We start from the raw sequence: 26,836 nt of genomic DNA, 5'->3' as shown, positions 1-26,836 counted from the left end.
AAAAAGGATTAAAGGAAATTTTTGTTGAATACTTAAGCGCGTTTCAATAACCTGCTAAATCTGCGAAGGTATTTCAAAATTATTGGTGCAAGCTTTGAAAACAAAAGTGAAAATAACTGAGAGACGTGAAATCTGTGAAATGCGTTTTATTTAAATTATAAAAGAAGAATTTATTTCATATCAATCGATAAAAGAACATTTGTAGCACTGAAAATGGTCAAATACATTCCAAACCTTTGAGTTATTTACAACTATAAATTGTTGTGGCCAAATTTGAAGAGCTTAATTGCATTTAATTTATTTCAGAATTTTGATTCGCCTGTTACGAGTGGTTGAATTTGTTCCTGCGATTTTTGGTGTTTTTGGATTGCCTCTTGGGTTCAGATTGCTGTGCGTGGACTTGCGGGTTTTCGATCCACTCGAGGTAATTCTGCACCGCCGTGAAGCCCAGGGGGTAGCTAGCGGTGCACGTGGAGCCCCCGAAAGAGACCACGCCCACCTGCACCACCCTGCCGCTGACGGGGTTGAGGCACACCAACGGCCCTCCGCTGTCGCCCTGCAAAGTCGTTGACCAAATTTTTTTTTACACATTTTTTGAAAATGATGTCGGACTTGACAGGTGGAGCGATTTCCTTCGCCACAGGCGCAGATGATTTTGTAAGTGTTGAGCAACAAGCTGTAGAATTCTTCGCACACCGACGTCTGCACCAACCTCAGGGTCACGTAGTTCAATCTTGCCAAAAGGTCGCCACCTTTTTGGAAATCAAAGTTAAAAAAAAATCTCAAGCAAACGCTATGAAACATCAAATTGCATTATTCAAAATTCAAAACTTTAAATGTTTCTTCTTTCTTCACCTCCGTTCCCCTCTGAATTCAAAATTTGATTATAATGGTGTGTCAAGCCTATAGATATGTAGATGCAAAGCATTTAATTCCGATCAAATTACTCCACGCCGTTCATTTGATTGGTCATGAGAAGTGAATTTAAAATAACCTTTGTCATAATCATTGTCCAGACCCCATCCACTGACGTTGCACATCAAATTGGTCACGTTGAAAGTGGAAGATGCCAATTCAATAATCTTAACTTTACCTGCGAGAGTTGGAAGGAAATTACAGGGAGGTGGAGAAACAGACTGAAAACCGACCGGATTTGAGCACGGCTTCGTCGAGCGGCTGATCGAGGAAGAGGACGGCGACGTCGTTGACGTAGTTGGTCCTGTTGTAGCTGCCGTGAACCAAGCACTTCTTGCCCTTGACCGAGATGGAACCAGGGTCGTTCTGCGGCGGCCGTTTGGTCGTGCCCATGTACGCCATCCAACTAGAGTACCTGCGATCCAGTTTTAGATCAAAAAAGACTCAACAGACTCAGCAATCAACGCAGGAAAACTATCAAGAGTTTCAAATTTTACGCTCAAAGAGCTCGTTTTAGCAAAAGTGTGCTTAATTTAAACACTAGGGAAAACCATATGTCTAACAGACGCATTTTTGTGTTGAAATTATGGAGAGAGAAAAGGAGACCGAGAATCTAGCAGTCATAGCAGATTAAGTGTGTCAAATTTGCACATTTTACCCACACACGGTAGCCGTGTGCCTAAATTACTCATTTCCAACGTTTGATTTAGGCACGGTCTAGGCTGGTGCGTCTGTTTTTACTTAAATTAAATTTTCTACTTGCACTTTTATATATTTGTTTTCTGATCATCTCAACTCTCAACAGTGAAAAACAACCCTTAAATACAAAGTCGAAGAAACGCTCGTTTTCCTTTAAAGTGTGCTTGATAGACACACTTCGTAGTAAATTTGGAATGATCACCCTTGGCAGCAGTGGCCGGCCGTGAGGACCCTGTCGGCGGCGATCAGGGAGCCGCCGCAGAACATTTTATCGTCCACGCTCAGCGCCACCTGGTACGGGAATTGCGCCGCCGTCGTTTCCACCCCGTTCACGATGTACCCGGTCATTTTCCGCGCTTGACACCAATTTAAATCAATTCAAAATTTAATTCTTAACCAATTCCGAACCATTAGCGTTTTCAGAGGTTTCAAGTTTCGGCAGCGCCGATTCGTTTTTCGTCGCCATTTCCACCAACAAGGGCTCAAGTTTCGCTGCAACTTCTTTTGTGATTACAAAATTTTTGCTTTTCTTTATAAATACCATTTTGATTTTCATTCAATGACGGTTTTTCAGTCTAAAAATCAGTCTTCGTATTTGAATTAAATGGCACAAAAATAATAATCATGCTTACGTGAATGTTTTTCCGATTTGATGCAAGAACAAACTATTGCAGAGAGATACAATAGAAATAAATTTGATTTTAATGGGGATTAATTTTTTTAACCTGTAAAAGAATTGCGATCAAAATCGCTGTGGCCAAACGGGGAGTCATCCTAGGATGGTTGTGGATTCCACAAAGTGCTTTTTATTTAGTGCTCCAGTTTTTCGAAGGCTTTATCTGAACGCGCGCGTGAGCCAAGAAACGCTCCGATTCTTCATAAGTAATTGCTATGTGCGTGAGATAAATTCAATATTATATTATTTTTATAATATAAACTTCAGTTAAAAAAAAATAAGTACATACTATTGTATAAATAAAGGCGTAAAAATAGTTGCAATTTCCTTTCCTGCTTAAATATTATTTTATGAAACAATAAAATATAACTAAAAAAAACTCATACATACATTTGTTTGAATTTTATAATTTTGGACAGAAAAATAATACAAATTATAACTAAAAATAAGTGTTTAGCATATAAAATATTAAAATTTTTGAACTAATTTTTTTCTAAATCCTGTGTTTTTGACAGGTGCGGTCGAGGTCTCCCTCTGGCGGTGTCAGGTGCAACCTGGTGAGCGTTTGGTGTGTTGCCCTTGAAAGGTGAATGTAGGTCGAGCGGCAGTGGAGCGACGCCTGTTTTTCTCTCGAGAGAGGCAGTCCGGCCGAGAAGGAGCTCGAGAAAGTACACGGCGGATCCAAAAACTTAGGAATAATTATGTCTTCGCTTTACGTCCAAAACCCCAAAACTTAGGACTGAATTCTAATTCCATCCAAGTAAAACGTAAGTCAAAACTTGCTTCAAAATATTATTCATATTTAAAGTTTGAAATAATTGTTCTGGAGCTTTTCAATGCGGAAGTAAAAGTCAATACTTGCCTCGAACTATAATATTGTGGTAAAAGTTTATGGCACAAAATCGTATGAATCATTTTCATTTTAATTGCAACCTGAACAAATGTGATATAAATTTGATTTATTGCAATATTTTTCCTAGTTTTTGTTATAGACTTTGAGAAGAATTGGATCAAATTTTATATAAAATTAAATTTTAATCAATTGACTATTTTTATATTTTTAGAGCATACTTGCAAAATACACAAATCGCCGATTTTCTTCTCTTCTCTACAAAAAAGAAACAAATTTTGTACATTATTATCATAAAAAGACGAAACGTTTTTATGGATTGTTTGTTGTTTCAAATTGATGGTTACGATTCAAAATTCTCCTTTGACGTGAAAAGAACCCACACAACCTGTCCAACTATTTTTATTATTTTATGATCTCATTTCTGACAATAGAAGAGGAGGCGAAATTCATTATTAATTCTTCCTCACGTGGGAACGATCGCTTTTTTTGTATCAGGAAATGTAGGAGGCGCGCGGGCGGTGCCGCGTTTGACAAAAGAAACGTTTCAACGGAACTTAAAAGTGCACCGAGGCGTCCAAATTGTTAATTAATTAATGCATTAGACGAACAAAATTATAAAAAAAAATTGGCGGCCTAAAAGTTTGGTCGCGATTTCACCTCGGCCAAAAGTGGAGCAGCCGATTGATCTAAAAAGAGAGAAAGAAAATAAATTTATATTCAAATTTTTGTGAATATTTTCCTTCAAATGATATGTATTGACATGTTGAGAGTAAAAACGCGAAAGTTGATTATTCAAATTTTCACTCTCCATATATTATCTTGTGTGAGCGAAACAAAACAAAACGTGACCTGCGAAAGTTGTGAATGCGGCATTGCCAATTAAGTTACACGCCCATAGAAAGAAAAGTCCAATGTTATATTATGATAAAAGTTCTTGTTAAATTCACTGCATTTTGTTATCAAATTGATATAAATTAAAATTTTAAAGACAATTGTAAGGATTTTTTTTAAGTTTTTCAAAAATCTCCTCTTTCAAAAATGTACCAATTATTTTGTCTAATTTTAAAGGTGAATTTCTTTGATTATGATATTTCAATTATAATGATTAAAAAAAAATCGTCAATTATTATTATTATTTTTCTTTCTTTTACAGATGATGATGTTGAGGGCGCATTTGTTGGTGGCGTGCGCGCTGTGGGGGTGGTGCGGGGGCGTGTACGTGCCCCCGGGGCCCAAGTACGCGTGTCCCGCCGACCCCAGGTCGATTTTCCCGTGCGAGTGCCAGGGCGGGGGCGACGACGGCCTCAGGGTCGCGTGCCACCTGAGCGGCCTCGCGCCCATGGCCGCCGCCCTGTCCAACGTGGCCGCCTGGCCGCTGGCCCGCCTCACCGTGGCCCACGGCCGCTTCTCCTCCCTCTTCGGCCACGCCCTCCGCCCCCTCAGGGTCGCCGAACTCAGGGTCGAGGGCACGCCCGTCACCAGGGTCGCCCCCGAGTTCTTCGAGGGCGTCAACGCCACCCTCAGCGCCCTCACCATGGCCAACACCAAAATCACAGACTTCCCCACTGAGGCCTTCAACCTCCTCACAGAGGCAAAGGTAACAAAAAGGTTCAAATTCAATCAAGACATTTAGTTTCATTTTTATTTGAAATTAAATTATTTCCAGTTAGATTTATTTAACATTTTAATTAAAATTTAATTTAAAAAACACTAAAAATTAAGCTTTTATAATTTTCTGCTTAAAATAAAAACTGGGATTTTTGTTCCAAATTTTAACCAGACCTTTTTCTTCAAACGGTAATTGGATTAGTTGTAGGATGCAAAATTACGGTCCATCTCACCAAATACAGAGATCAAGACAAGCATCTTTGCGAAAAAGGAAATGTAACGGAAATTATAATTTACAATTTTAATTTGCATCTCAGCAATCGTGTTAAATGACCGTGTGGGATGAGAAACCGTTCCCATTGGTACCCATATTAGCTAAAGAAAAGGTCAACTGCAATTTGCACACGAGAATTAATTTAAATTAATTCTTAGAAATTATTTATCAACATTATTTTTCAATTGTTTTCTGTCTTTTAATGTCTTCTGACCTGATTCCCAACAGACCCTGAAGGTCGAGGGCCACGCCGTGCACTCGATGGCGGCGTCGTCGGTGCCGCTGCCGGCCGTGGAGGTCTTTGCCCTCACCGACGGACCCCTCTCCGATTTGGCCCCCGACACCTTCGCCCTCAGCAAGAAAATCAAACTGCTCGACCTGCACGCCAATGCCCTGACGGAGCTCAAGAGGGGCGCCTTCAAAGGTCTCAGGGACCTCGAGACCCTCGACCTCGCCCACAACACCCTTATCAAGGTACAAAATCATTTCTTTGCCATTTAATTTTCATGTATTTTGCCAGAATAATAGATCAATTGAAGAAAAAAACAGTCATTTTTGATTCAATTAATATAAGGGAAATTTTTTTTCTTCATCCAGAAGTTTTAATTTAATTATGTAATTATAATAATTTGAAATAACTTTTTTATCCATATATTTTCATCTTTATTTGCTTAAATGATTTCAAATTTCCCTGCACAATTTTGCGAGTTTTTTTAATAGTAATTACTAAAAATTTCCAATAATTCCTAAATATATTCAACTTACTAGCAATTAATTTTGTCATAAATTTAAAAAATCATGCCTTATTACTATAATTTTGTACAATTTTATTCTAAAAATTAGGATAGTTTAATAATTTGCTTAGCTTTTGTTTTTTAGTTTGAATTTAGCCAAATTTTAATTGTAGGGGTAAAAAAATTATTACTAAAATGCAAGAATTTATTATTATTTATAAATTATATTATTAAAGTCAATTTAAATTTTATTGAAATCTGCAAATGAATCATAAATTTGCTTTTGTCAGGTTGACTCGACTGCTTTGGCCGACCTGCCGAAGCTGCTGACCCTGAATTTGTCGCACAACGCCCTGACGGAGCTGCCGAGGGGTGGGTTCGCGCGCAACACTCTGTTGAAGCACCTGGACATGTCGCACAACAACCTGAAGCGGCTCGAGGCGAACACGTTCCGCGGCCTGCGATTCCTGCGCCGCCTCTTCTTCTCCGACAACCTGATCGAGGAGGTCGGCCGAGGCGCCTTTTCCTCCCTCAACAGGATCGGCACCATCGACCTCGCCAGGAACAAACTCACCAAGGTCGACTTCCAGATGTTTGCAGGTACAATTTTCTCAATAAAATAAATTCAAAATTAAATTATATTAAATTAAAATGACATTAAATTAAACTTTGGTTAACCATTGAAAACTTGCATCGGAACTACGTAAATAAAAAATTTAATTTTTAGCTGAAATGAACCTTTTTAATTAGGGCGAAGGGCCAAATTTGACAGAATTTCAAACTTAATTGAAAATTTAGCAGATACCTTTAGTAAAAAATTGTTCGTAAATCTGGTTTTAATTTGATAATTATCTACATCTCTAAGATTCTCATTATTTTTCGTTACTTTTTATTAACATTTAGATACAAAACTTTATTTTCTATTCTCTTGGTAAAAAAGTTGCTAAATTTTGCACATTTTGTACTATGTACAAGTAATGATGAGGTATTAATGTTTTTATTTTAATTTTTTGGAAATATTTCTAACTTATTTTTTTATTTTTTTTTATTAAAAATCAAAGTTCACTTTTAGCCAAATTTTAACTGTGAAATTTCGAATACAAGTTTTCTCTTTAAAACTGAATGTTTTCTTTGTGCTTCTGAAGGATTGCGGTACGCGGAGAGGCTGGACGTGGCCGAGAACCAAATCACCGAGATCCAGAAGCGCGCGTTCGTCGAGTTGTACTTGGTGACGGTGAACGTGTCGCACAACCAGGTGAGCTCGATCGAGGCCGGCGCCTTCGAGAACTGCGCCAACATGACGGTGCTCGACCTGAGCCACAACCTGCTCACCTCGATCGCCAAGAAGGCCTTCGACTCCGTCAGCTACGCCGCCACCTTCCTCCTGCAGCACAACCAGATCGACAACTTCGCCACCATCCCCCTGGCCAACATGTCCGGCCTGCAGGTCCTCAACGTCAGCCACAACGCCCTCACCACCATTCCCAGGTACGTCAAAATTATATTGAAACTTAAAAAATTTTCTACTAACATAAGAATAATTGTGAAATGGTTCTTCTAAAAAAAGCCTGATGTTAATTTTCCTTGTCATTTGCATTGGTTCGTAAATGAAAATTTCAAGGAAAGATCACAAGAATAATTAATTTCATTTGGAGAACAGAATTTTTGAAAATAAGCATTGTTTTATATAGGAATTATTACTAAAATTTCTAAACTATTTTTTCTTAAAAAAAAGTTGAGTTTATTGGTAACTTTTCAGTCAACATTTTTCTCAGTGTAAACACCCTTGACTTCTAATTAATCTGATGAATTGAATTTTTGAAAATAATAGAAAATTTTCCTGTATTTCGTATTTCACCTATCGAAATTTTTAGTACGCCAATTTAATTAAATAATTTCAGTTAACATTTTTCTCACAATCAGTGTAGAAATTATGTTTAATTCTTTGCCAATTATCTAGGAACGGTTTTCCGAAGCTGTACGAGTTGCGGTCGGTGGATTTGTCTCACAACCAACTGACGAGCGTCGCCAACGCCGTTTTCCAACCGTTGTTCAGCCTGAGGAACCTCGACCTGAGTCACAACGCGCTGGGCAAGTTGAGCAGCGCCGTCCTGGGAGCCCTGCCCTCCCTCCTGGAGCTCGACCTGCGGCACAACGCCCTGACCGAGGTCGGCAGGGGCGCCTTCGCCAGGCTCAGTTCCTGCCGAACTTTGCTTTTGGGCCACAACAAAATCAACAAGATCCAGTTCCAACTGGCGCCGGCCCTGTCCGTGCTCAGCATGCCCCACAACCAAATCGAGACCCTGACCGGACCCATTGGTATGCAAATTCATCAAAATTGCTATTTAATTTCCTAATTATGATTCAGAGGGCGAAAGTATTTGGCCCACGATGAACGCCCTTCTCGAGCTGGACCTGGACGACAACAAATTGGGAGACTCCCTCGCTGAAGACTCGAGCGCCCTGGCCAACCTTTTGACCCTGAGAATCCTCAGGTTGAACCGGAACGGCCTGACCCGTCCTCCGAAAGCTGCCCTTGGACCTTTGACCTCCCTCCAGTACGTCTATCTTGAAGGAAACAACATTCAGGTATGTTTTATTTTTATCAATTTCAAAAACAAAAATTATTTTAAATCAAAATTCCAGAGCCTTCCGAAGGGCGCCTTTGGACGTCTGCCAATCGTGTTTGAGCTGCAGCTGGCGCACAACAACATGAACAACGTCAGCGTTCGCGCCTTCGAAGGTCTCCTCCAACTGCTCACGCTCAACCTCAGCCACAACAACATCACGCAAATTCCCAACGGAGCCTTCCAAAGTAAGATAAATGTTTTTTGGATTTTGACTTTATTGTTTTTTTAATCAAAAAAAGGTTTGGTTTCGCTGAGGAAATTGGATCTGTCTCACAATGGGCTCGAAAAACTGGATAATAAATCGCATGGTTTGCTCGACGATTGCCTCTCATTGGAAAAGGTATACCAATTCTGTTTTTTTTTTCATTTCAATATTCACTTTATTTTTCTAAAAACAACTTTTATTTTTTTTTACATTTGATAAAGTTTAAAATTAGTTTATTTGTGTGATTATTCAAAATAATTATTTTATCAAATAACACAAATTTGTATCTCAGTTTTCAATTAATATAAATGTAAATTTTACAATAAGCTGTTTATTTTTATTAATATAACTTAAATTAATTATTGAATTGTTTAAATATAATATTATAATTTACTTTTTAACTTCGTTAATTAATAAATTATTTTAATATTGTAGACCGTGTAGGTTTATACCTAAAATTATTTAAATTAATGTTAATTTTTAATTTTTGATACTGGTATGGAGAAAATTAGGCATACAACATTCAACTCACTGAAACTCATAAACTATAATTTACCGAGAGGCGATAAATGAATTAATAATTTTCGTCATAGATTGATTTGAGTTTCAACAACATCGGATTCGTGACGCGGCCAATGTTCCCGAGCAATCCGTACATTCCCTACAAATTGCGCGAAGTTGACCTGAGCCACAACGCCATTCCAGTGCTGACGATGGACCTCACCTGGGGAGCCAAAAAGGTTCAGGTGCTCAACGTCTCGCACAACCTCATCAACGAAATCAGATCTGGTGAGATTTAAATCTTAAAATTTGAATTTCATAATTTAAAATTATTTTGAAAAGGCGTGCTGGGAAATTTAACTTCGCTGAGGCACCTGGACCTTTCGTACAACGAGCTTTCGGAACTTCCGGTGGTGAAGAACGAGACTTTTCCACTAAACTTGACCTCGCTTGTTATGAACCACAATCGTTTCGAGGCGCTCCCGCTCCAAGAGCTTCTCAAAGCCAATCTTTCCTATTTGGATTTGTCAGATAACATGCTGAGGAATTTCTCCGAGGAACTCTCGTACATGGTCGAAAACGGAACCAAAATCGATTTCTTTGGTATTTTTTTTTTTAAATTTAATTTATTTTTATAAACACGATTTTCTCAGACAATCCTCTGGAGTGCAGTTGTCTGTTGCGACCTGTGGTCAGGTGGCTGCAGGGCCAAAGCGACCCTGCGCCCTGGGACACCGTGACCTGCGCCACGCCAAACTTCTTGCAGGGAAGGGCCGTCGCCAGCCTGCCAGAGGACAAACTGACCTGCCTCAAACCGCCCAAGCAGCAGCGACTCCGAATCACGCCCGACGTCGCCTACAGAAGCGTCACCAGGTAAAATTATACCTAAACTTCACAAAAATTAATATATAAAATTTATGAATTTCAGAACTCGGGACGGTGGCGTGAAAATGGTGTGGTACGTGCCGACGAGGCAGGACATTGGAAACTTCCAAATCATCGTCAGGGACAAAAATACTCAAGACAACGTTTACGAGAAAGAGGTGCTTTTAAAATTTTTTTAATTTATTTTTACAAATTTTAAATTTTGATTAAAAAAAAGGTGCCATACAACGTGAGGAGCGACGAGATTCCACCGTTGCAGACCGGCGGTGACCTGCAGGTGTGCATTTTGGCCAAGGACTCTGACGGGCAGATCAGAATTTGGCGGGAAAACCAGTGCCGCTCCCTGGACTCGCTGACCTCCTCGGCCACCCGCTTGACCCTGCTCACTTTGCCGCTCCTTCTGCTCTCTGCGACTTGGATCTTTTAATTTGCAAATCGCATCAAACGACTGTGATAAATTTACATAAATTATTCATTAAAAATTCAACCGAAATATTCTCAGAAAAAGTGGCGTTTCAGTATTTCAAACCAACAGTTTAAAAAAATATGGAAAATATACAGTTTTTTTTCTCATTATCTGTTCAATTATATCCACATTGTCATAAAAATTAATTAGCTTAAGTTAAAAATCAGTATATTTTGTGAGGAGTTTGAAAATTAAAACTTTCATCAATAATATAGTGACTATTTATTTCAATTTAATATACTGAAATAAATTAAATTAGGAGGCGAATTCATCCCAAGCGATTCCAAAAACAAAATTTACATTGAAAACTAAATTATTATTATAAAACATTATCTGATGCTGATGATTTTCATTTATTTTTAACTCTCAGTTCAAAGAATTGTAATGCCGGCTGGCATATTAAAAAAACAAGGTAGAAATGACGCAGCCTCCTAAAATGTATGCAATGCCGCCTTACATCGCTGTTAGGCGGGTTGCTGTTGCTCGTGTTCTACTTATTATATTATTTTATGAGCGTTGCTATCTCTGGATTTTAAATAAAAATTCCAAAAATTCATTTAATTAAACACACTAGATAAAAAAAAAATCAAATTTCAAAATAAGTCAATTTTTTAATAAAATCAATAAAAAATTTTATTGATCATCAGTTTCAATTGCCATTTTTGTGTTTAGACATATGTTGGCGATCTTTCTCTATTTCCAATGGCATAGTCACCTTAAAAAAACACCAAAATTTACTCAGTTTTCAACATATATTATCAGCAGTCTTGTTTAGAACCCCTCATTTATCACATTTATCCGAAATTTTTTTTTCATTTATTGAAAAATAATTGGTCAGAAATTGTTTATCAGAACGCAAGCAAAATTATTCATTTTCCAGAATAAAATTCATCAGAAAACTCTACAAGTAAATATTTAACATCTGAAGAATTAAGTGAAACGAGTGAAACGGTTGAGAAATAAAATAAGGTTTAGTTTGTCCTTAAAAATTAAGTTAAATTCAGTATGATTAATTAATATTTCTATTTACTGAATGATAAGCGAGAAACGAGAAACATTCCATGTGAGACATATGTTGCTTAGCATATTTGCTTATAAAAAATTTATAATTTTACGTCCACTTGACCTTAAAACTATGGTTATAAAAAAAAATAATATTAAATTCTGACCTTCCATTTTCTTTACTTTTGAATTTCTGACCGATAAAAAATACTATCTCTGACAATGAGCAATGAATTTTGATAAGAAATTTACACATCATCGCCAAAGATTATTTTCTGACAAGTAAATTTCTGATAAATAAAGGCGATTCGTCTTTTTGCAATTGAAATTCTTTTCACCCTAGTAGATAAATTTTCACACTGTCGACAAACATTATAAGTTCCTGTTGATTGTATTTTTTTTTTTATAAATTTCATATTTCTAATATTCTTTAAAGAAAGTTTGTATGTGATTTTTTCATCAAGAAAGGCATGTAATGTTCCATTTCAGCTTCATAATTCTTGCATTTTTACTAATAAATCAATTAATTCAATATATTTTTGAGTAAAATACCAGCGACAGCAACCCGCCTAACAGCGATGTAAGGCGGCATTGCATACCTCTTAGGAGGTTGCGTCATTTCTACCTTGTTTTTTTAATATGCTGCCGGCTGAGCTTTAGGTCGCAGATTGGAGCGTTCTCCAAGATGAAGGATCCGGTGCCGACGAGTTCCAAGTCCACAGAATTGGAAAAGGTTTTCAGCTCATCCAGCAGCTGCTGCTTGTCGATAGCTGAGCGATGCACTAGTCGGAAATTCCAAACAGTGTACGGACTCGGAGTCACTTTGAAAGTGTCAAAATGGAGAGTTTGATTGATGACTGTATTTCGGCTGTGGCAAGGAAAAGTCTCTCGTTCCATCTCAAAACACCTTTCGAACTGGACGGGCTGGCTGCTGCTGACGTAGAAAGAATCTCCGCACCGGTAGTGCATGTCGCCTAGGCTCTCCATTTCAACCTCAAAGTGGTTTAACAAATCTTGGAGTGCGCGATTGGCTGAGAGATCGCTTGACTTGACGTTGAGCATCACCGAGTTGTACTTGACCACGTTCCGCACTCCAAGGCTGAACACTGAAGCAGAGAGCGTCACCTTTTCACCACTTAGCAACCTCTTTATTTGAGTGCCAAACTTGGTGTTGGGCCAGGTGAAGAAGGGCTCAAACACCACCGAGTTGAAAGCTGTGTGAATCAAGGTTGAGTCCTTCACTGGGTCGATTTCGTTCTGAATAGTCTGCAAGTCATAGATGATCAGGTTTGTTGCACTCTGCAGAACCTCAGCTTTGGCCTCAATTGAATAACTTTTAGCATTTAATTCGTTCAATTGCGCGAAGGTATTTCGGAGGGTCACGTCGCCACCGTAGGGAAACAGGACTTGTTGATAGCTGTTGAAAATTTGAAGACAGTTACGGAAGATTTCATCGGCTCGGATCTGAGTGACTAAATTCTCGTTCCGGAAGCACGCGATCAGATCTTCGGATCGACTGCAATCGCCTGTATCAACGCGGCCGATGAAGGCCTTCAGCTGAATCGCATACTCAGCTCCGTTCAGCAGATCGTAAGAGTTGATCAGGAGGACCATGTACGCTTCCAGATACATCAACAAGCTGCCACTGTCACAAACGCCAGCGAATTCATGTGCAAACTCTTTAATCAGGGTATTGAAACGACGAGCTTGTTTTTTCAAGTTCAATTTCCGCAACCTGAGCATAGCCATGGTGATGTCTTTGTTGTCGCTCTGCATTTCGCTTAAAATTTCCAGCATGTACTCGAGCTTTGGCAACATTTGATCATTGAGGATTTGATCGTAACGAGCCATTTCTCGCAGAGCGACTGCATTGGACTCTATGGCAGAATGGATCACAACCAGAGTCGCATCGTCCTGTCCGTAAGTATTTGCCAATTCAAAAGCCGCACATCCTGATGCAATTATGTCAGCATTTTTAAATTTTACCTCAGCAGATTTCAAATCATTGATTTTCCCTATAGAACCATTTTCGTACTCAAGTATTGCGATCTTCCTGGCAAGTGCTTTCCTAACAAATTCAAAAACTTCTTCAAGAATTGGCATTAATACAAAACTAGTTGAATTAGATTCAGATTTTGCTTTGTTGTAATCGTCAACAATTACTCCGACTGCTTTTCGCTGCTCATCATCAATGACAGTTTCGTTGATGTTGGCCTCTATTGCCATCACCGCCTTCAAGGCCTTCACCTTCTCAATTGATTTAATTTCATCAGAAAACCGCCTTTGCTTTTTGTATTCAGCGATTAACATTGAAATATTATTGAATCTATTTGAAAACAAAAGATCAGGATTCATGTCATCATTTTTGGTTATATGGCTGCCGTAAGTTTCGTCAATAATTAATGCAGGAAGTAAAAATGTGCCAGCAAATAACGAGAATATGTTCAACGTGCAGAACATTGCTTTCATTACCACCGATTTCAGGTGCTTCTCAACACTATCTATATTTCTATTGTTCTCAGTTAGTAAATCCTTCACGTGGCTTATCATTTCCTCACGTTTCTCAGCGACCTCTTCTTTAACTTCAAACATTAGAATTTTGTCCATTTTGGCAAATATTTCTCCGGCTCTGCCAATTAGCTGGTGAGCCGCCTGAAGCTCATAGTCGACGGTGTAAAAAATTTCACCTGCTGGCCACCAGAAATCGATGGAGGACAATTTACTTTTAAAATTTTCTGCTGCGAATGGAAAACGAAGAGCAACATTCCGATCAATAGAGAAGATTTGTAAGTAATTCAAGCGGCTGATGAATAGCAAATTCAGTTCTTCCAACCTCACGGTGTCGCAAGATTTGCAGTTGGAAGCGAAAATCCTGAACGAGTGATAAACTGATTAGCAGATGGTTTCAGCGTTGATCACATGGATTCCCTCCTGCAAGGACAAAATGATATTTTTCAATATGCACAGGTAGTCGTCAAGCTCCAAGAGCGTGTTGTTTAAAAAATAATCCAAGAAATCTAGGAAATCTAGTGTATCCGTTTCTTCAGAAATGGAAAGCGGTGTCTGAATTGCTAAGGTGCAAAATCATGTTTTTTTTTTATCAAGCGCAGTAAAAAGGGTATATTTTTTTATCACACTGACTTATGTTTTCAACCAGGTCAACCACAATGGTGGAACTAAGGGATATTGCTTTGAAATAATTTAATTAAGAATTCAAAGCTCAATTTTCAGAAAAATTAAAGGTTTTTCTAATCTGGTTCTTTATATAAGATGGTCACCCCAAATTTTTAATTACTCCGAATTATGTTGTTTACACAATGGTGGCATAAAGAGATTCGGATATTCCTTATCAACAAATAAACTTAAAATCCAAAGTTCAATTTTTAGCAAAAAAGAATTTTAGAAATTTAATTAGAAATAATTAGATTTAAAATTTCAATTTGAATTTTCAGCAAAAAAAAACTTTTTAAAATTACTCATGGTTTAATATTTAATTTAGTTGAATAAATTTTGACTCACTCGTAAGATATAATCTTCTGCGGTTGTGGTGCAGATCATCAACAAAGAGGAGAGGAGGATAAAACGAAGCTGCAACATTGCAACGCGAAGCAGTAATTTTAATCGTTTTGTGAAAAAAAAAATTATTCTTGGAGAATAGAGTTTGCAAAAAAAAAAATGTTTTTTTCTGAAATAGCTGAAATTCATACTTAAAATTGTATTGCGTGCAGTATGAAATAAGGTAATCAATTAATATGTCAAAATGTGTGAAAGACAAATTTTTCGCTACTCACCATAATAATGAATTTATATTTGCAATCGCCGCGAAACGGAGAGTTGCCAAGAACTGAAACGTTGTGCAGAGAATGAGCGGTGAATAAATTTTTAGCGACACGTAAAAAATATTTCAATGCAATCAAAGGATTCGTTAAAGGATGAGCACGCGTTTGAGCAGGTTTAAATTAATTGCCAATTTATTTGAAGTTTCCACATAATTTTGAAAATTATTCCTACAAATTTATCAAAATTTATTTATTAAATTCCCATTTATAATTAGGATTTTTAGTAGGTGTCAATAAAAATATCATACAGTAACCTTCAATGATGATCGTTTTTAGCAAAGAATATTAAATGTTTGAGAAGGAATTAATGCGACAGTTAACGAAGGCATGCTCAGCCTTAAACAACTTCGCCTCTTGCTTTTTCTCTTTTAAAACACTTATTCATTCTTTAGCAAACATTCGAGCAAAGAACTACCTACTCTTCCTCAAAATTCATTGTTTGACGATGGTGAGAATGTATGATTTGTTTTTAACTTGAACACGCATATTTCATTTCTTTATATTCAAACCAGCTGTTATTGCAGAACCTTCTTTATATGAGCAAGGGTACAGAAATATGTTTTCTAACGACTGCATTATTTCTTCTCATTAACTATTAAATAAGCACCACGTTAAATTTTCTACTGCATTTTTAATTCTTCGCGTCGTCATTTTTTATTTTTATGTTGCAGCTTTGCTCGCTGGGGAGCCTCTTTTGGTTGTGCCTCGTTACCAGCTTAACCGCTGATCAGTTGGGCCAAACTGATGATATGCAGCAAGTGAGTTTTATTTGCCATTTGTGGCAAAATCAAACAACTCGTGATTAAAATTAAATATTATTGATTTAACTTCACAGAAAAATGCTTGAGTAAAGAGAAAATTCAAAGGGTATTTACGAATTTGCATATCTAAAAAGATACAGTTTTTGAAATTATTTTGAACTGCCAGTACAGAGATAAGGCTTGAAAATGATCACTAAAATAGAATACAATGGTACACAAATAAGACCTATAGGTCAGAAATAAATAAAATTTTCTCAAAAATTCATTTTCGTCTTTAAAAAATATTTTATTGATTTTTCATTCTATTGCTGATTTCATAGATTATATATAATTTCTAAATGAGCCCAATCGATTTTTTTTTCAATTCTAGGTAGACGCGCGCTTACAAGTAGAGTCTGGAGTCACCACAATCATTGGTGAAAGTTTGAAATTGAGTGATTTTGCTGACCAGCTGCAAAGTAATGACACCGTTGAGGAAATAGCGTTGATCGCTACTAGAAAGATTTTCATTGACTGCGACTTCGCTCTGCAGAACAAACACTTGACGATTGTCAGTCCTCTGATTGAAGTACTGGAAGTTGTGAGAAAGATTTTCATGAAAGGCGAAGATGCTCTTCCTCTTGAAAAGGCAAAAGCAGGTGGAGTTTCCGAGAAAGGTGTTAAGGGCAGGAACGGATGCAGCTCGGGAAAGGTCACGTTGGTGTCGCTGAACATTGTGAATCCTCACCTTTTGGTGATTCAATCAGTTGGAGGCGACGGTGGCGCCGGACAGGACGGAGGAGATGGTCTCATACCACAAGTTCCCTCGGTTCCCTCGTATCACGGAACTTTGTTGGGAACAAAAGAGAATATTAAAAAGATGCTCGAGGCGAATTTCAGAGAAGGCAAAGTCACCGCTTCACAAAAAAACAACCGTTACCTTTACATGGAGGTGAAGAGAGAAGGTGTTGCTCCTACGAATGGTGGCGACGGTGGCGATGGCGGGGCAGGGGCTGAAGCAGGAATTCAAACTTTCTACGTCCGGAATGGAACCTCAGTCGGGAACGTGACCAAGATCGTCAGAGAAGGGCAACCAGCGATTCAGGGGAAGGGAGGGGCGGCAGGGCCAGGTAACAAATACATCACCTACAGACGCTACACATGCAGATTGCTATTTTACACGTTGCCAATGTCGTATGCCCTGTACGAATGCAGAAGCTCCATTACGTTTGTCAAAAATTCAAGCATTCACGTCAAAGCCGGTGAAAAAGGGCAGAGAGATATGTCACATCCCCTTATATACAAGTTTCAATCAAAATACGGAATCTCCAAAGCAATAGAGGATTTTTTCTCGCAAGCAGCCAAGACAACTAGAGTTGAAGAAACGTTGGAGTTCCTAGATTATATTTTAACCGACCTCAATGTGCTAAATATTGAGGATTTTTTGAGATTTTTAAAAACTATCGACTCACTCAAACAGGAGAATAATATTCAGGCAGTTTTCGACACTATATATCGATCATTGAGAGTTTTCACGTTGAAATGCAAAGATTCTTTTCAGCTGGAAGAAGTAAATTTGTTGTACTTCAGCAAGTTCAATTCCTTCTTAAACTCTACTAATGGGTGTCAAATTGTTAATTTAATATCCACTGCAACAAAGTTCCACGAAAAAATTTCCAACATAGAACAATCCTTACAAGAAATTTCAATTTTGAACTTTATAGAAAAGGGACTTAGGAAGGCATACAAGGTAATCTACAGAGTGGATGACAAACTAAACGAACTTGAGTACGGGCTAAGGCTTAAGGACTTGATCAGAGGCGTCAGCGCAGAACAATGCACTCGTTCTGAAAATCCAAACTTCTGTTTGCGAAACCAGATTCTGGTAAATCGGATTCTAGCCAGCCAAATATTCCGAAGTTTTGACAGCATCTTCACCACCTATAAGCAGTTGTTGTTTCCGTATGGTGGGGAGAAGCTGGAAAAAATTCACCTCGAGATGGCAAGTATGAACGCGAATTCCAACATGATGATCCAAGCCAAAATTTTACGTAATTCTCTTGAAGAGATTATCGATTATATTGAAAATATGCAGTCTACGGTGATCAAGAATATCGACACAACACTAAAACTTTCCCATTTTAACTCCAACAATCCCAGATTCAGACCATTCTTCACCTGGCGCAACGACAAGTTCCCCACCCAAATCCGAGACTTGCTCAGGGGCGAACAAGTGTCGCTCTCCGCGTCGGTGATCAGTCCCGGGGTCAAGAACGCGGTCAAGTTCAGCTCGATATTGCTCAACGTGACGTCACGTGACCCTTCGGTGGCCAGTGCCGTTCAAGAATTGCTAACCCATTTCCAGGTCAAGATGGTGCACTCGGGCCAAGGTCATTACAGATGCGGCGACAACTTCTACGTCATCCACGGAGACCCTATCGAATTTCGCCACTGTTTCCACCAAACCTTCGAATACGCATGCCGGAATACTGCCCTGGAAAAAATGGCCAACGGTGACGTACATCTGAGTCCGTACACAGTGTGGAAGTTCCAATTGGTGCCCCACTCCAGCACAGACAGGAAAAAGCTTCTTGAAAAGCTACAAAGGATTGCCGAGTCTGTAGATTTGGAGCTTGTCGGCTTTGGTTCATTTATCGAAGAGAAAGCGCCGATTTGCGACTTGGAACTCGGCAAGTACTACCAGCAATTCAAAGCAGTGCTGTAAGCAATCAAAATGCTAAAAATAAAAGTTGAATAAAATTATAAACTTTTAGAAATTAATTATGTTGTGTATATATACAAATTCAATAAAATTACAGCAAGAGAGCTACAAAAGTTTAACGGAAATTTTGTTTTCAACTTGAGTTAATCAGGAGATTTTTTTTAGATTTGGTAAACATAAAATCCTTTTTTATTTTCACTACACACAGCTCGCTGAAAGGAAAAAGACGGTAACATTCACCCAGAAAAATTAGCATCTATATTTCATTAATTTCATTTTAAAAACTACCGAGGTCAACATAAACATTTTTCATCAAAATTAATAAGTTTCCACTATAAAACTGCACATTTTAAACACATGAAGAGAACACAAAGAGAATTGAGCATTTCAACGAACTAAAAGATTAAATTTGATTCCGCTTGTTTGAAATAAAAGGTTTTGATGAAAATTATTTTCACTCAGCGGCCTCGGGGATGACCTGGTCATCAACGATGAGGTTGTGGATGATGCCCTCGCGGCGGTTGCCGCTGGAGGAGGCGCGGATGTGTGCGGGGTGGTCGCCGAGGGCGAAGTGCGTCTCGCTGCCGTCGTCGACGAAGACGCCCTCGGCGTCGAGGCGGCGGCCGTTGGCCCACACGTCCAGCGTGTCCCGCTCAAGGACGACGCGGAACTGCTGTCCGTCCAGCTGCAGCACCCACGTGCGCATCACCTTGGACTGCGCCTCGGTGAACTTGTGGTGACTCTTGCCGTTGACCTCGAGCGAGTAGCCGTACGCGAACCCGCCCACCGGGTCGATTTTGATCAGACACTTGGCCTTGCCCACGCGGAACGCCTCGAAACCCACCAACTTGAACATCCAATCGCGCCGCAGCAGCTCCTGCGACAACACATCACACCGTCCAAATTAGTTTCCAATTCAAAAGCATGTTTTTTATTTTTTTAAAACATTTAAGATTTCTAAAAGCTGATATGAACAAGGCAGTTTGGTCACCAATTGGTTCGTCGTGACCTGACCTTTGTAATGATGTGTCACACTCTATGTTTTAGAGCCAATATGAATTTGGTGGTGGGGGGAACAAATGGGCCAATGAGATCGGTTGACATTTTTTTTTTACCACCAATCGATTCCTTGTGACCTGACCTTTCTGACGATGTGTCACACTTGATACTTTAAAGCCAATATAAATTTAGTGGTGGGGGAACTGTTAGGACCAATAAGATCGCTTGATTCGAAAAATTTCTGTTTTAAACACAAATCTCACAGTGACCTTGACCTTTCTGGCCACCAATCAACAGCTAACCCATAAACTTATTTCAAAGTTGAGGGAAAATTTTTAAAAAATTGATTTCAAAAGTTGTTTTCTTTTTCTTCAAATAAAGTGTATTCTAAAGCGCTTTCTCAAATTTCCATTGCCATTTTGAAATGTTCATATCCAACTTTAAAATTAAATTAAAACAACTGAAGCATTATTTGAAAGGACACCTGCAGGATTAAATGGGCTTCTGCAACCGGCCAAAAAAGAAAGCCATAAACTGAACACAAAACTGGAGGTCAAAGGACACCTGCCTTTCCGTCGATGTAGACGACCCTCTTGCCGGTGGTGGTGCCGTGCTCGAACTCGATTTTGTGAAGTCCGTCGCTGAGCGGCACCTCCCAAGTGGCCACCAAGTCCTCCATCATCTCACATCAGAGAAAAAAACGATCGGCCCGACAGAAATAATGCAAATCAACCCGAGTGATCTGCATAAAAGACAACTCAGGACACCCCATTGATTGTGTTTATATTTTGAATTTTCTGTTTCCTAGCAACCGCAAATGCACACAAAACTAACGCATGCTCTCTGCTTAATTTAATACTGTTTAATTTTCAGTTCATTTAATCGACGGAAGTTTGTTTTCTTTCCATAAATTTAGCACGTGTTAAATTAATTGAATAATTTTAAGTTAAGTAAAGAACAAATTAATGTTTCGATTGTTCTCTGGATAATTTCTAAGTATATATTCCATATATTCATTCACCTTCAGATTTTTAAAAGATAAAATTGTGGCAATATTTAAAACAAATCATCCTAATTTCAAAATCCCTTTACCATAAGAATCAGTAAAGGTACTCACTTTGCGCAGAATTTAAGTTGCAGACGAGGAATTAATCCAACTTGAGGGCCTCTGGGACAGTGGTGCCGCAAGGCCCCTCGAAGTGGAACCTTTTTGTGGTAAATTGTCATTTAATTAAATTGAAAACGACCAATTGCAATCATTCTACGTGAACTGGTGGCTGGCCGGCGTGGGTTCCATGTTAAATTCAGCCACCGGGACACCCCTCTCTGCAACCTGAGGGGCAAACATGGCCGCCGGGTACACGACGGACGAGGTTCCAATCACGAGGCACAAATCACACTGCTCCAGTTCCTCTCCTAAAATTATCAAAAATTCAGATCTTTAAAAATCAAGAGCTTATAATTTTACCAGCCCTGTCCAGGACTTGCTTGTCTAGATTTTCTCCGAACCAAACGACGTGCGGCCTGAGCAAACCGGAGCAGTCCGAGCACCTCGGCAGTTTGTCCTCCGGAATGCAATCCCTGCGAGGAGTCTCAAGTTCGGGTGCCCTGAATTTGATACAATGCTAAGTGAGGATAATTTCAGGGTGGTTAATTTTGTACCCTCGTCCGTGGAGAGCAGGACAAATCGGGGAACTCCGGTTTTCCTGGACTTGTCCGCAGGAGAGACATCTTGTCTTGAATAAGGAGCCGTGCAGTTCGATGACGTTCTTGGATCCGGCGCTTTGGTGCAGGCCATCGATGTTCTGCGTGATGACCGTGACCTTGCGGTCGCCCCGAGCTTCCAGTTCGGCAACCGAGTGATGAGCCTTCGAAAAAAGAAACAGATTTTGAGTCATATTTTTTTAAATTATCAATCGAACCGAACCGGATTCGGCTTTTTGGTGAGCACCAGTTCTCGGCGGTAGTGGTAGAATTCCCAGACGAGGGACGGGTCGCGACGGAAGGCCCCGAAAGTGGCCAAATCCTGCGACTTGTAGCTCCGCCAGAAGCCGCCGGACCCTCGGAAGGTCGGAATTCCGCTCTCGGCCGAGATCCCCGCACCTGACAGGACAACCACGTGCTTGGCCGCTTTGAAGATTTCCTTAAACGCCGGCATGTCGTCCTGCCGGGACATTTGCTGGAACGAAAAAGTGACCGAAAAACGTGTTAGCCGAGCGAAAGTCCAAAAGTTTGACGAATTTGAATTTCCCGCCAAAAATTCGCATTGCTGCAAATTACGCAAGAAGAAATTACGGATATCAGAAATAAAAGCAATTTTTAACTGTTTTGGAAGGTTTTTTTCAACCCAAAAAATGATCTAGAACAACAATCTAATCGTTGATCTAATCACTTTTGCCTTCATTGTTGAGCGGAAATCGCTGCAAATCTATTTTGTTTGGTTGGCAGCATTGGCGGAGGGCATTGCTTGTTGTCCCATTATGCACGTAACACATTTAGTCTGATATTTTTGATAATTATTTTGACATTCGGACGGTTTGGCCGAGAAATTTCGTGCACGATGGACAGCAGAACGAAAAAGAGAGTCAAGGAGGTCAAAAAGAAGGCCCGGCCAGGTGAGTTTGACCCGGAATTCGGCCTCTCGCGACACCGGTTTTTTACTCAAACAAATTTCCCTTAATTCCAGAGCTGAACCACAAGGATTCGTGGACGGAGCAGGGCTACGCGAAGAGGTTCGAGGAGTACACGGTGGTGCAGGACAACGTCGAGCGGATCCACCACCAAGACTTCAGCCCTCAGGAGTTCATCGACAAGTACGAGAAAGTGTACAAACCGGTCGTCATCTGTGGCCTTACCGATCCCTGGAAAGCCAAACACAAGTGGACCTTAGAGGTTTTAATTTTAAATTAAAAATCACAATCTCATTTTAAACTAAATTTTACAGAAACTAGCCAAAAAGTACAGAAACCAAAAGTTTAAATGCGGCGAGGACAACGAGGGCTACAGCGTCAAGATGAAGATGAAGTACTACATCAAGTACATGGAGGGCACTGACGACGACAGCCCTCTCTACATCTTCGACAGCAGCTTCGGCGACGTAAATAGAAGATCAAGTTCAATTAAAACAGTTTTAAATTTGACATAAATTGCAGCACCCGAGGCGGAAGAAGCTGCTGAACGACTACGAGGTTCCCTTTTACTTCACCGACGATCTCTTCCACATGGTGGGTGAACGCAGGCGGCCGCCGTACCGCTGGTTCGTGATGGGGCCCGGCCGCAGTGGCACCGGAATCCACATCGACCCCCTCGGCACCAGCGCCTGGAACTCGCTCCTTGACGGACACAAAAGGCACAAAATTTGATAAAAATCCAATTTGTTTGAATGGGAATTTATTTTTTTTTAATCAAAATTGAGTTTTTTGCTATCTTTAGACGCCAATTTGTTTGTTAATGTTAAACTTGACGAATTTCTTTACAAAAAATCTCAAAATAGGTGAATTTGTGTGGCTGCTGCATCAAATAAGCCATTTAATTATTTAATTTAAAGCAATTAAAGGCTAATCTCGGCTTTATATTGAAATAATTTGTCCATTTTTCTTTTCTTTATTAACAAAAGTTAATAAATTTCAGGTGGTGTCTGTTTCCGACGCACACACCTCGGGACTTGATCAAACCTACCTCGGCCGAGGGCGGCAAGCAGCGTGACGAGGCCATCACGTGGTTCAGAACCATCTACCCCCGCACACAGCAACCCTCGTGGCCCCAAGATTGCAAACCCGTAGAAAAATATTCATAAAATCAGAGCGAATCAGAAATAACAGTTTAATTTTCAGCTGGAAATTCTGCAGAAGCCGGGAGAGACTGTTTTTGTGCCGGGCGGGTGGTGGCACGTGGTGCTCAACCTGGACGTGACCATTGCTGTGACCCAGAACTTCTGCAGTGTGACCAACTTCCCCATCGTGTGGCACAAGACTGTCCGCGGAAGACCAAAGCTGTCCAAAAAGTGGCTCAAGGTGCTTCGAGTAAGTCAGAAAACAATCTTGTGACCACAATTTCATTTAAAAAAAGGGATGTTAAGATATTTTTAAATTAACAATTGATTCAGCCTTAATTATATAACTGAAAATTAGGATCAAGTATTACTTTATATTTTTAATTAAATCAGCTTTTAGTGAGGAATTAATATTTTTATAAAATTATATATTAGACTTTTATTTAATGAATCATATTTCAAGGCTCAACGGCCGGACTTGGCCGCGGTGGCTGAGAAGGTGAATCTTGAGCAGGCGTCCGGCTTGGCCTCGGACAGTTCGAGCTGCTCGTCATCCTCTTCTTCTTCCTCCTCCGACAGTTCCTCCAGCTCAGAGTCCAGCGACAACGAGGACAGCGGCCAAGAATCGCTTCACAAGCACAAAAAGAGGTTGGCTTATCCTAATGAAATAGATTTTTCCTCTGATCTAAATGAAAATTTGCTCCAGGTGCAAGAGAGGAAATTCGCCCAAGTGAGTTTTGCATTTATAGTGACTTTGTGACGGACGATCAAAGCAAGTGCCTTAATTGCTAATGCTGCTGATATTCCATAATCGTGTGATCTACAATAATTATACCTTGAAAAGGCACTAAGTTTGTAAAAGGTGAATTAAAACCACGTTGTGAAAATCTAAAGTTTCTATTATATTTAAAGTTTTGGAACCAATCCGGTCGGGGTCATTGTATTTGCAAACAGAATTCTGACTTCGTTGAATTTCGGCGTTTCTTTGTCACCCAAAAGCTTGAAAATTACTGCTTCTCTTGTTGAAATGAAACAGCCCACTTGGCGCAGTCTCTGGAAAATGAAAAATTGAGCAATTTTAAAGGAGTTAGTGCTTCAAAAATCTTATTAAACTAAGGGATAGATCTTTGCATTGGTTACAATGGGAAATAATATTTTGGGACTTTGTCAATCATAACAATGTTTTCCAAAAACATTTTAACCATTCAAAATATTTTTAATATACTCAATAAGTAATTTTTTTTTCGCTTAAAGTTTCTTAAAATCCCCAAAAGAAATGATCTAAAAATCGTTTTTTTATTTTTTTTATAAATTTTTACCACTATATTGAAAAAAAATCCTAAGTAATTATTATCGACTAAAATTGTCCAAAAAATAATTTTTTTTACACTGAAATTTTTTAAAGATCGTTTTAAATATGATTAAAAGGTCTGTCAGAATCTGTATTCTCCTAATTTGAATATAAGGGAATTTGAATGTGATTTTTGTTACTTCAAAAGCAAGGAGTCTGTCCTCGTGCGTCCTGGAGGTGGTGGCATCGGCCACGATGTGGACGCCGTAGCCTCTGTGCAGCAGTTCCAGGGCCGTTTGTTCCACACACACGTGCGCCTGAATTCAAAATTAAATTATAATTCTTTTATCAAAAAAATTCCTCAAACCTCGATTCCGAAGAGAACAACGACCTTGATCCTGTCTGAAAACTCGTCGAGCACTTTGTCCACCTGCGGGGTCAACATGCTGAAGCGCGTCTTGGCGCTGACCACCTTGGCCTTGGAAATGTCAATCTCGGGCACGGTTTTGCCCAGACCCTGAGGGTACTGCTCGGTCACCACCAGCGGAACCAGCAATATTTGCGCCGCCCGAACCTGAGCAAAGTTATATTTTTTAAATCAATTTAAAAAATTTTGGTACCAATTTGCTGGCCGAGCCGACGATTTCGTCAAAGTGCAGCATGGCGTTTTTGAACTTTTCCTGAATGTCGCACATGAAAAATATGGTGTTGGTCGTGTCCATCATTCCGATTGTTACGTCCATTATCGGCGGGTGAGCTAAAACAAATGATTCGTATTATTAAATTAGAGATAAGAGACAAAAAAAAAAAATAGAATCAAACTTGAACAAACGATAAGACAACACTTTTTCTAAATCTTATGGAAAACTTTAGACCAAAATGAAATAAATTTATGCTATTTAAAATATTGGCATGATTTTAATAAAAAAGTTCAAAATTTTAAAAAAATATCAGGGCCAAAATCCATTGGGATTTTCTTTAATCATGGAATAAATTTGAGCTAAAAGTTTTTAAAGGTTTATGGAGTAACTTTTCACTTGGATGTCAAAGGTTGAGGTCACATTTCAGTGACTCTAGATGGAAGAGAACTCAAATCTGCATATTTAAATAATTGAAATTTAAATTATTTCAATGAATTCCTAGTGAATTCCTAGCACCCTGGAGTGATCAACCTTTGATTTATAAATTAATTATTAATGAAACTTTACAAAATTCCAATTTTTTACCATTTAAGTAGACGGTTTCGACAACCATGTTTGGGTCCTGCTGCAGGGCCTGCTGCTTCTGCCGGCTCTTCTGCTTGGCCCTGCGCAGGGTCCTCTTGAGGCTGCTCAGGTTGGGCAGTTTGGCGGCGACCTCGTCGGGCACGGTCATCAGGTGCTTGCCGAGCAGGGCGTGCGGCTTCTCGCCCGTCTCGGCGGCCACCTGCTTCAGTTCGCCGGCGAAGTTGGTCGCCTCGTACTTCTGCTCGTCGGGCCCGCCGCACGTGTGCACCGGCCGCGGCTCCTCCAGGTAGAACGTCTTCTCCCAGTTGGTCTTCACCTTCGCCCTGCACCCGGACTCTGCCGAAAAACCAAAGGTTAAAAAAAAAAAAATTAGCAGAAATGCAGAAAGGAAGAAAAAGGTCTTTAGTTCAAGTACTTGCGTAGTTGGAGCACATGAAGGTGCGCCACTGCGACTTGCGCCTGTCCTCGTGGTGTTGCCGGTACGAGTAGCCCTCGTGGACGGGCTGCAAGGTCAGGTTCTTGTTCAGCTTCAAAATCACCGGCGTCCGTTCCTCCTCCATCGTGTCCGAATCAGAAAAATCTTTAATTCCCAAGCGAAAAGGGCCAAGCTTTTGATTTTCCCGCGCTCGACGTGTAACATGTGTCCTTAAATTTCAAGAGTTTTGAGACAACGAAACACCAACAAAACAACCTTATTTTGAATTAAATTCTCTTTTATTTTTTCCTTAAAAGCACAAAGCTAGTAATTTAAATTAGTTAAGTATATGAATTGTACAATTTAATTATAATTTTATTAGAA

At 39.6% G+C, this 26,836-nt stretch overlaps 5 protein-coding genes across 11 annotated transcripts; 2 read left to right on the top strand and 3 right to left on the bottom strand.

The window, feature by feature from the left end:
- Positions 1–143: 143 nt before the first annotated feature.
- On the bottom strand, positions 144–2,434 carry LOC132195715 (brachyurin-like). The gene is made up of 9 exons (XM_059617886.1): positions 2,340–2,434; positions 2,247–2,279; positions 2,156–2,189; positions 2,023–2,106; positions 1,817–1,970; positions 1,149–1,330; positions 995–1,093; positions 613–752; positions 144–556 (listed from the first exon to the last, which is right to left on the bottom strand). Exons 1-9 carry the CDS (start codon positions 2,385–2,387, stop codon positions 323–325), a joined length of 1,008 nt encoding a protein of 335 aa, XP_059473869.1. The 5' UTR covers positions 2,388–2,434; the 3' UTR covers positions 144–322.
- Positions 2,435–2,928: 494 nt separating this feature from the next.
- Positions 2,929–10,562, top strand: LOC132195643 (chondroadherin-like protein). Its single transcript, XM_059617772.1, has 14 exons — positions 2,929–3,057; positions 4,297–4,740; positions 5,254–5,499; positions 6,050–6,359; positions 6,905–7,247; positions 7,720–8,078; positions 8,128–8,348; positions 8,406–8,574; positions 8,629–8,729; positions 9,188–9,383; positions 9,438–9,698; positions 9,749–9,968; positions 10,024–10,138; positions 10,198–10,562. Exons 2-14 carry the CDS (start codon positions 4,297–4,299, stop codon positions 10,405–10,407), a joined length of 3,195 nt encoding a protein of 1,064 aa, XP_059473755.1. The 5' UTR covers positions 2,929–3,057; the 3' UTR covers positions 10,408–10,562.
- A 30-nt stretch (positions 10,563–10,592) lies between these two features.
- Positions 10,593–22,011, bottom strand: LOC132195644 (NAD-dependent protein deacylase sirtuin-5, mitochondrial-like). 7 transcript variants are annotated; one of them, XR_009441658.1, is made up of 8 exons: positions 21,676–22,011; positions 21,411–21,616; positions 21,217–21,356; positions 21,014–21,164; positions 20,866–20,954; positions 15,240–15,292; positions 14,968–15,036; positions 14,059–14,379 (listed from the first exon to the last, which is right to left on the bottom strand). XR_009441658.1 is itself a non-coding variant. In XM_059617777.1 (6 exons), exons 1-5 carry the CDS (start codon positions 21,922–21,924, stop codon positions 20,897–20,899), a joined length of 804 nt encoding a protein of 267 aa, XP_059473760.1. In that variant the 5' UTR covers positions 21,925–22,011; the 3' UTR covers positions 14,061–14,379; positions 20,866–20,896. The 7 variants fall into 7 exon arrangements, 5 of the variants coding, with proteins under 5 accessions (XP_059473756.1, XP_059473760.1, XP_059473761.1 ...); XR_009441659.1 differs by lacking the exon at positions 15,240–15,292 and having other exon boundaries at positions 14,060–14,379; XM_059617777.1 differs by lacking the exons at positions 14,968–15,036; positions 15,240–15,292 and having other exon boundaries at positions 14,061–14,379.
- Positions 22,012–22,207: 196 nt separating this feature from the next.
- On the top strand, positions 22,208–24,415 carry LOC132195762 (bifunctional arginine demethylase and lysyl-hydroxylase JMJD6). The gene is made up of 8 exons (XM_059617958.1): positions 22,208–22,363; positions 22,435–22,640; positions 22,693–22,845; positions 22,901–23,097; positions 23,379–23,526; positions 23,582–23,770; positions 23,984–24,168; positions 24,227–24,415. The coding sequence occupies exons 1-8, from the start codon at positions 22,309–22,311 to the stop codon at positions 24,252–24,254; spliced, it is 1,161 nt and encodes a 386-aa protein (XP_059473941.1). The 5' UTR covers positions 22,208–22,308; the 3' UTR covers positions 24,255–24,415.
- LOC132195763 (isochorismatase domain-containing protein 2-like) lies at positions 24,408–26,675 on the bottom strand. The gene is made up of 6 exons (XM_059617959.1): positions 26,453–26,675; positions 26,038–26,373; positions 25,432–25,568; positions 25,179–25,385; positions 25,012–25,128; positions 24,408–24,573 (listed from the first exon to the last, which is right to left on the bottom strand). The coding sequence occupies exons 1-6, from the start codon at positions 26,595–26,597 to the stop codon at positions 24,427–24,429; spliced, it is 1,089 nt and encodes a 362-aa protein (XP_059473942.1). The 5' UTR covers positions 26,598–26,675; the 3' UTR covers positions 24,408–24,426.
- Between the last annotated feature and the right edge of the window lie 161 nt (positions 26,676–26,836).

Source organism: Neocloeon triangulifer, unplaced genomic scaffold (assembly GCF_031216515.1).
Source record: "Neocloeon triangulifer isolate White Clay Creek 2 clone unplaced genomic scaffold, ASM3121651v1 ptg000010l, whole genome shotgun sequence".
Lineage (NCBI taxonomy): Eukaryota > Metazoa > Arthropoda > Insecta > Ephemeroptera > Baetidae > Neocloeon > Neocloeon triangulifer.
The sequence above is the reverse complement of the archived record's forward strand: the minus strand, read 5'-3'. Positions and strand labels throughout refer to the sequence as shown.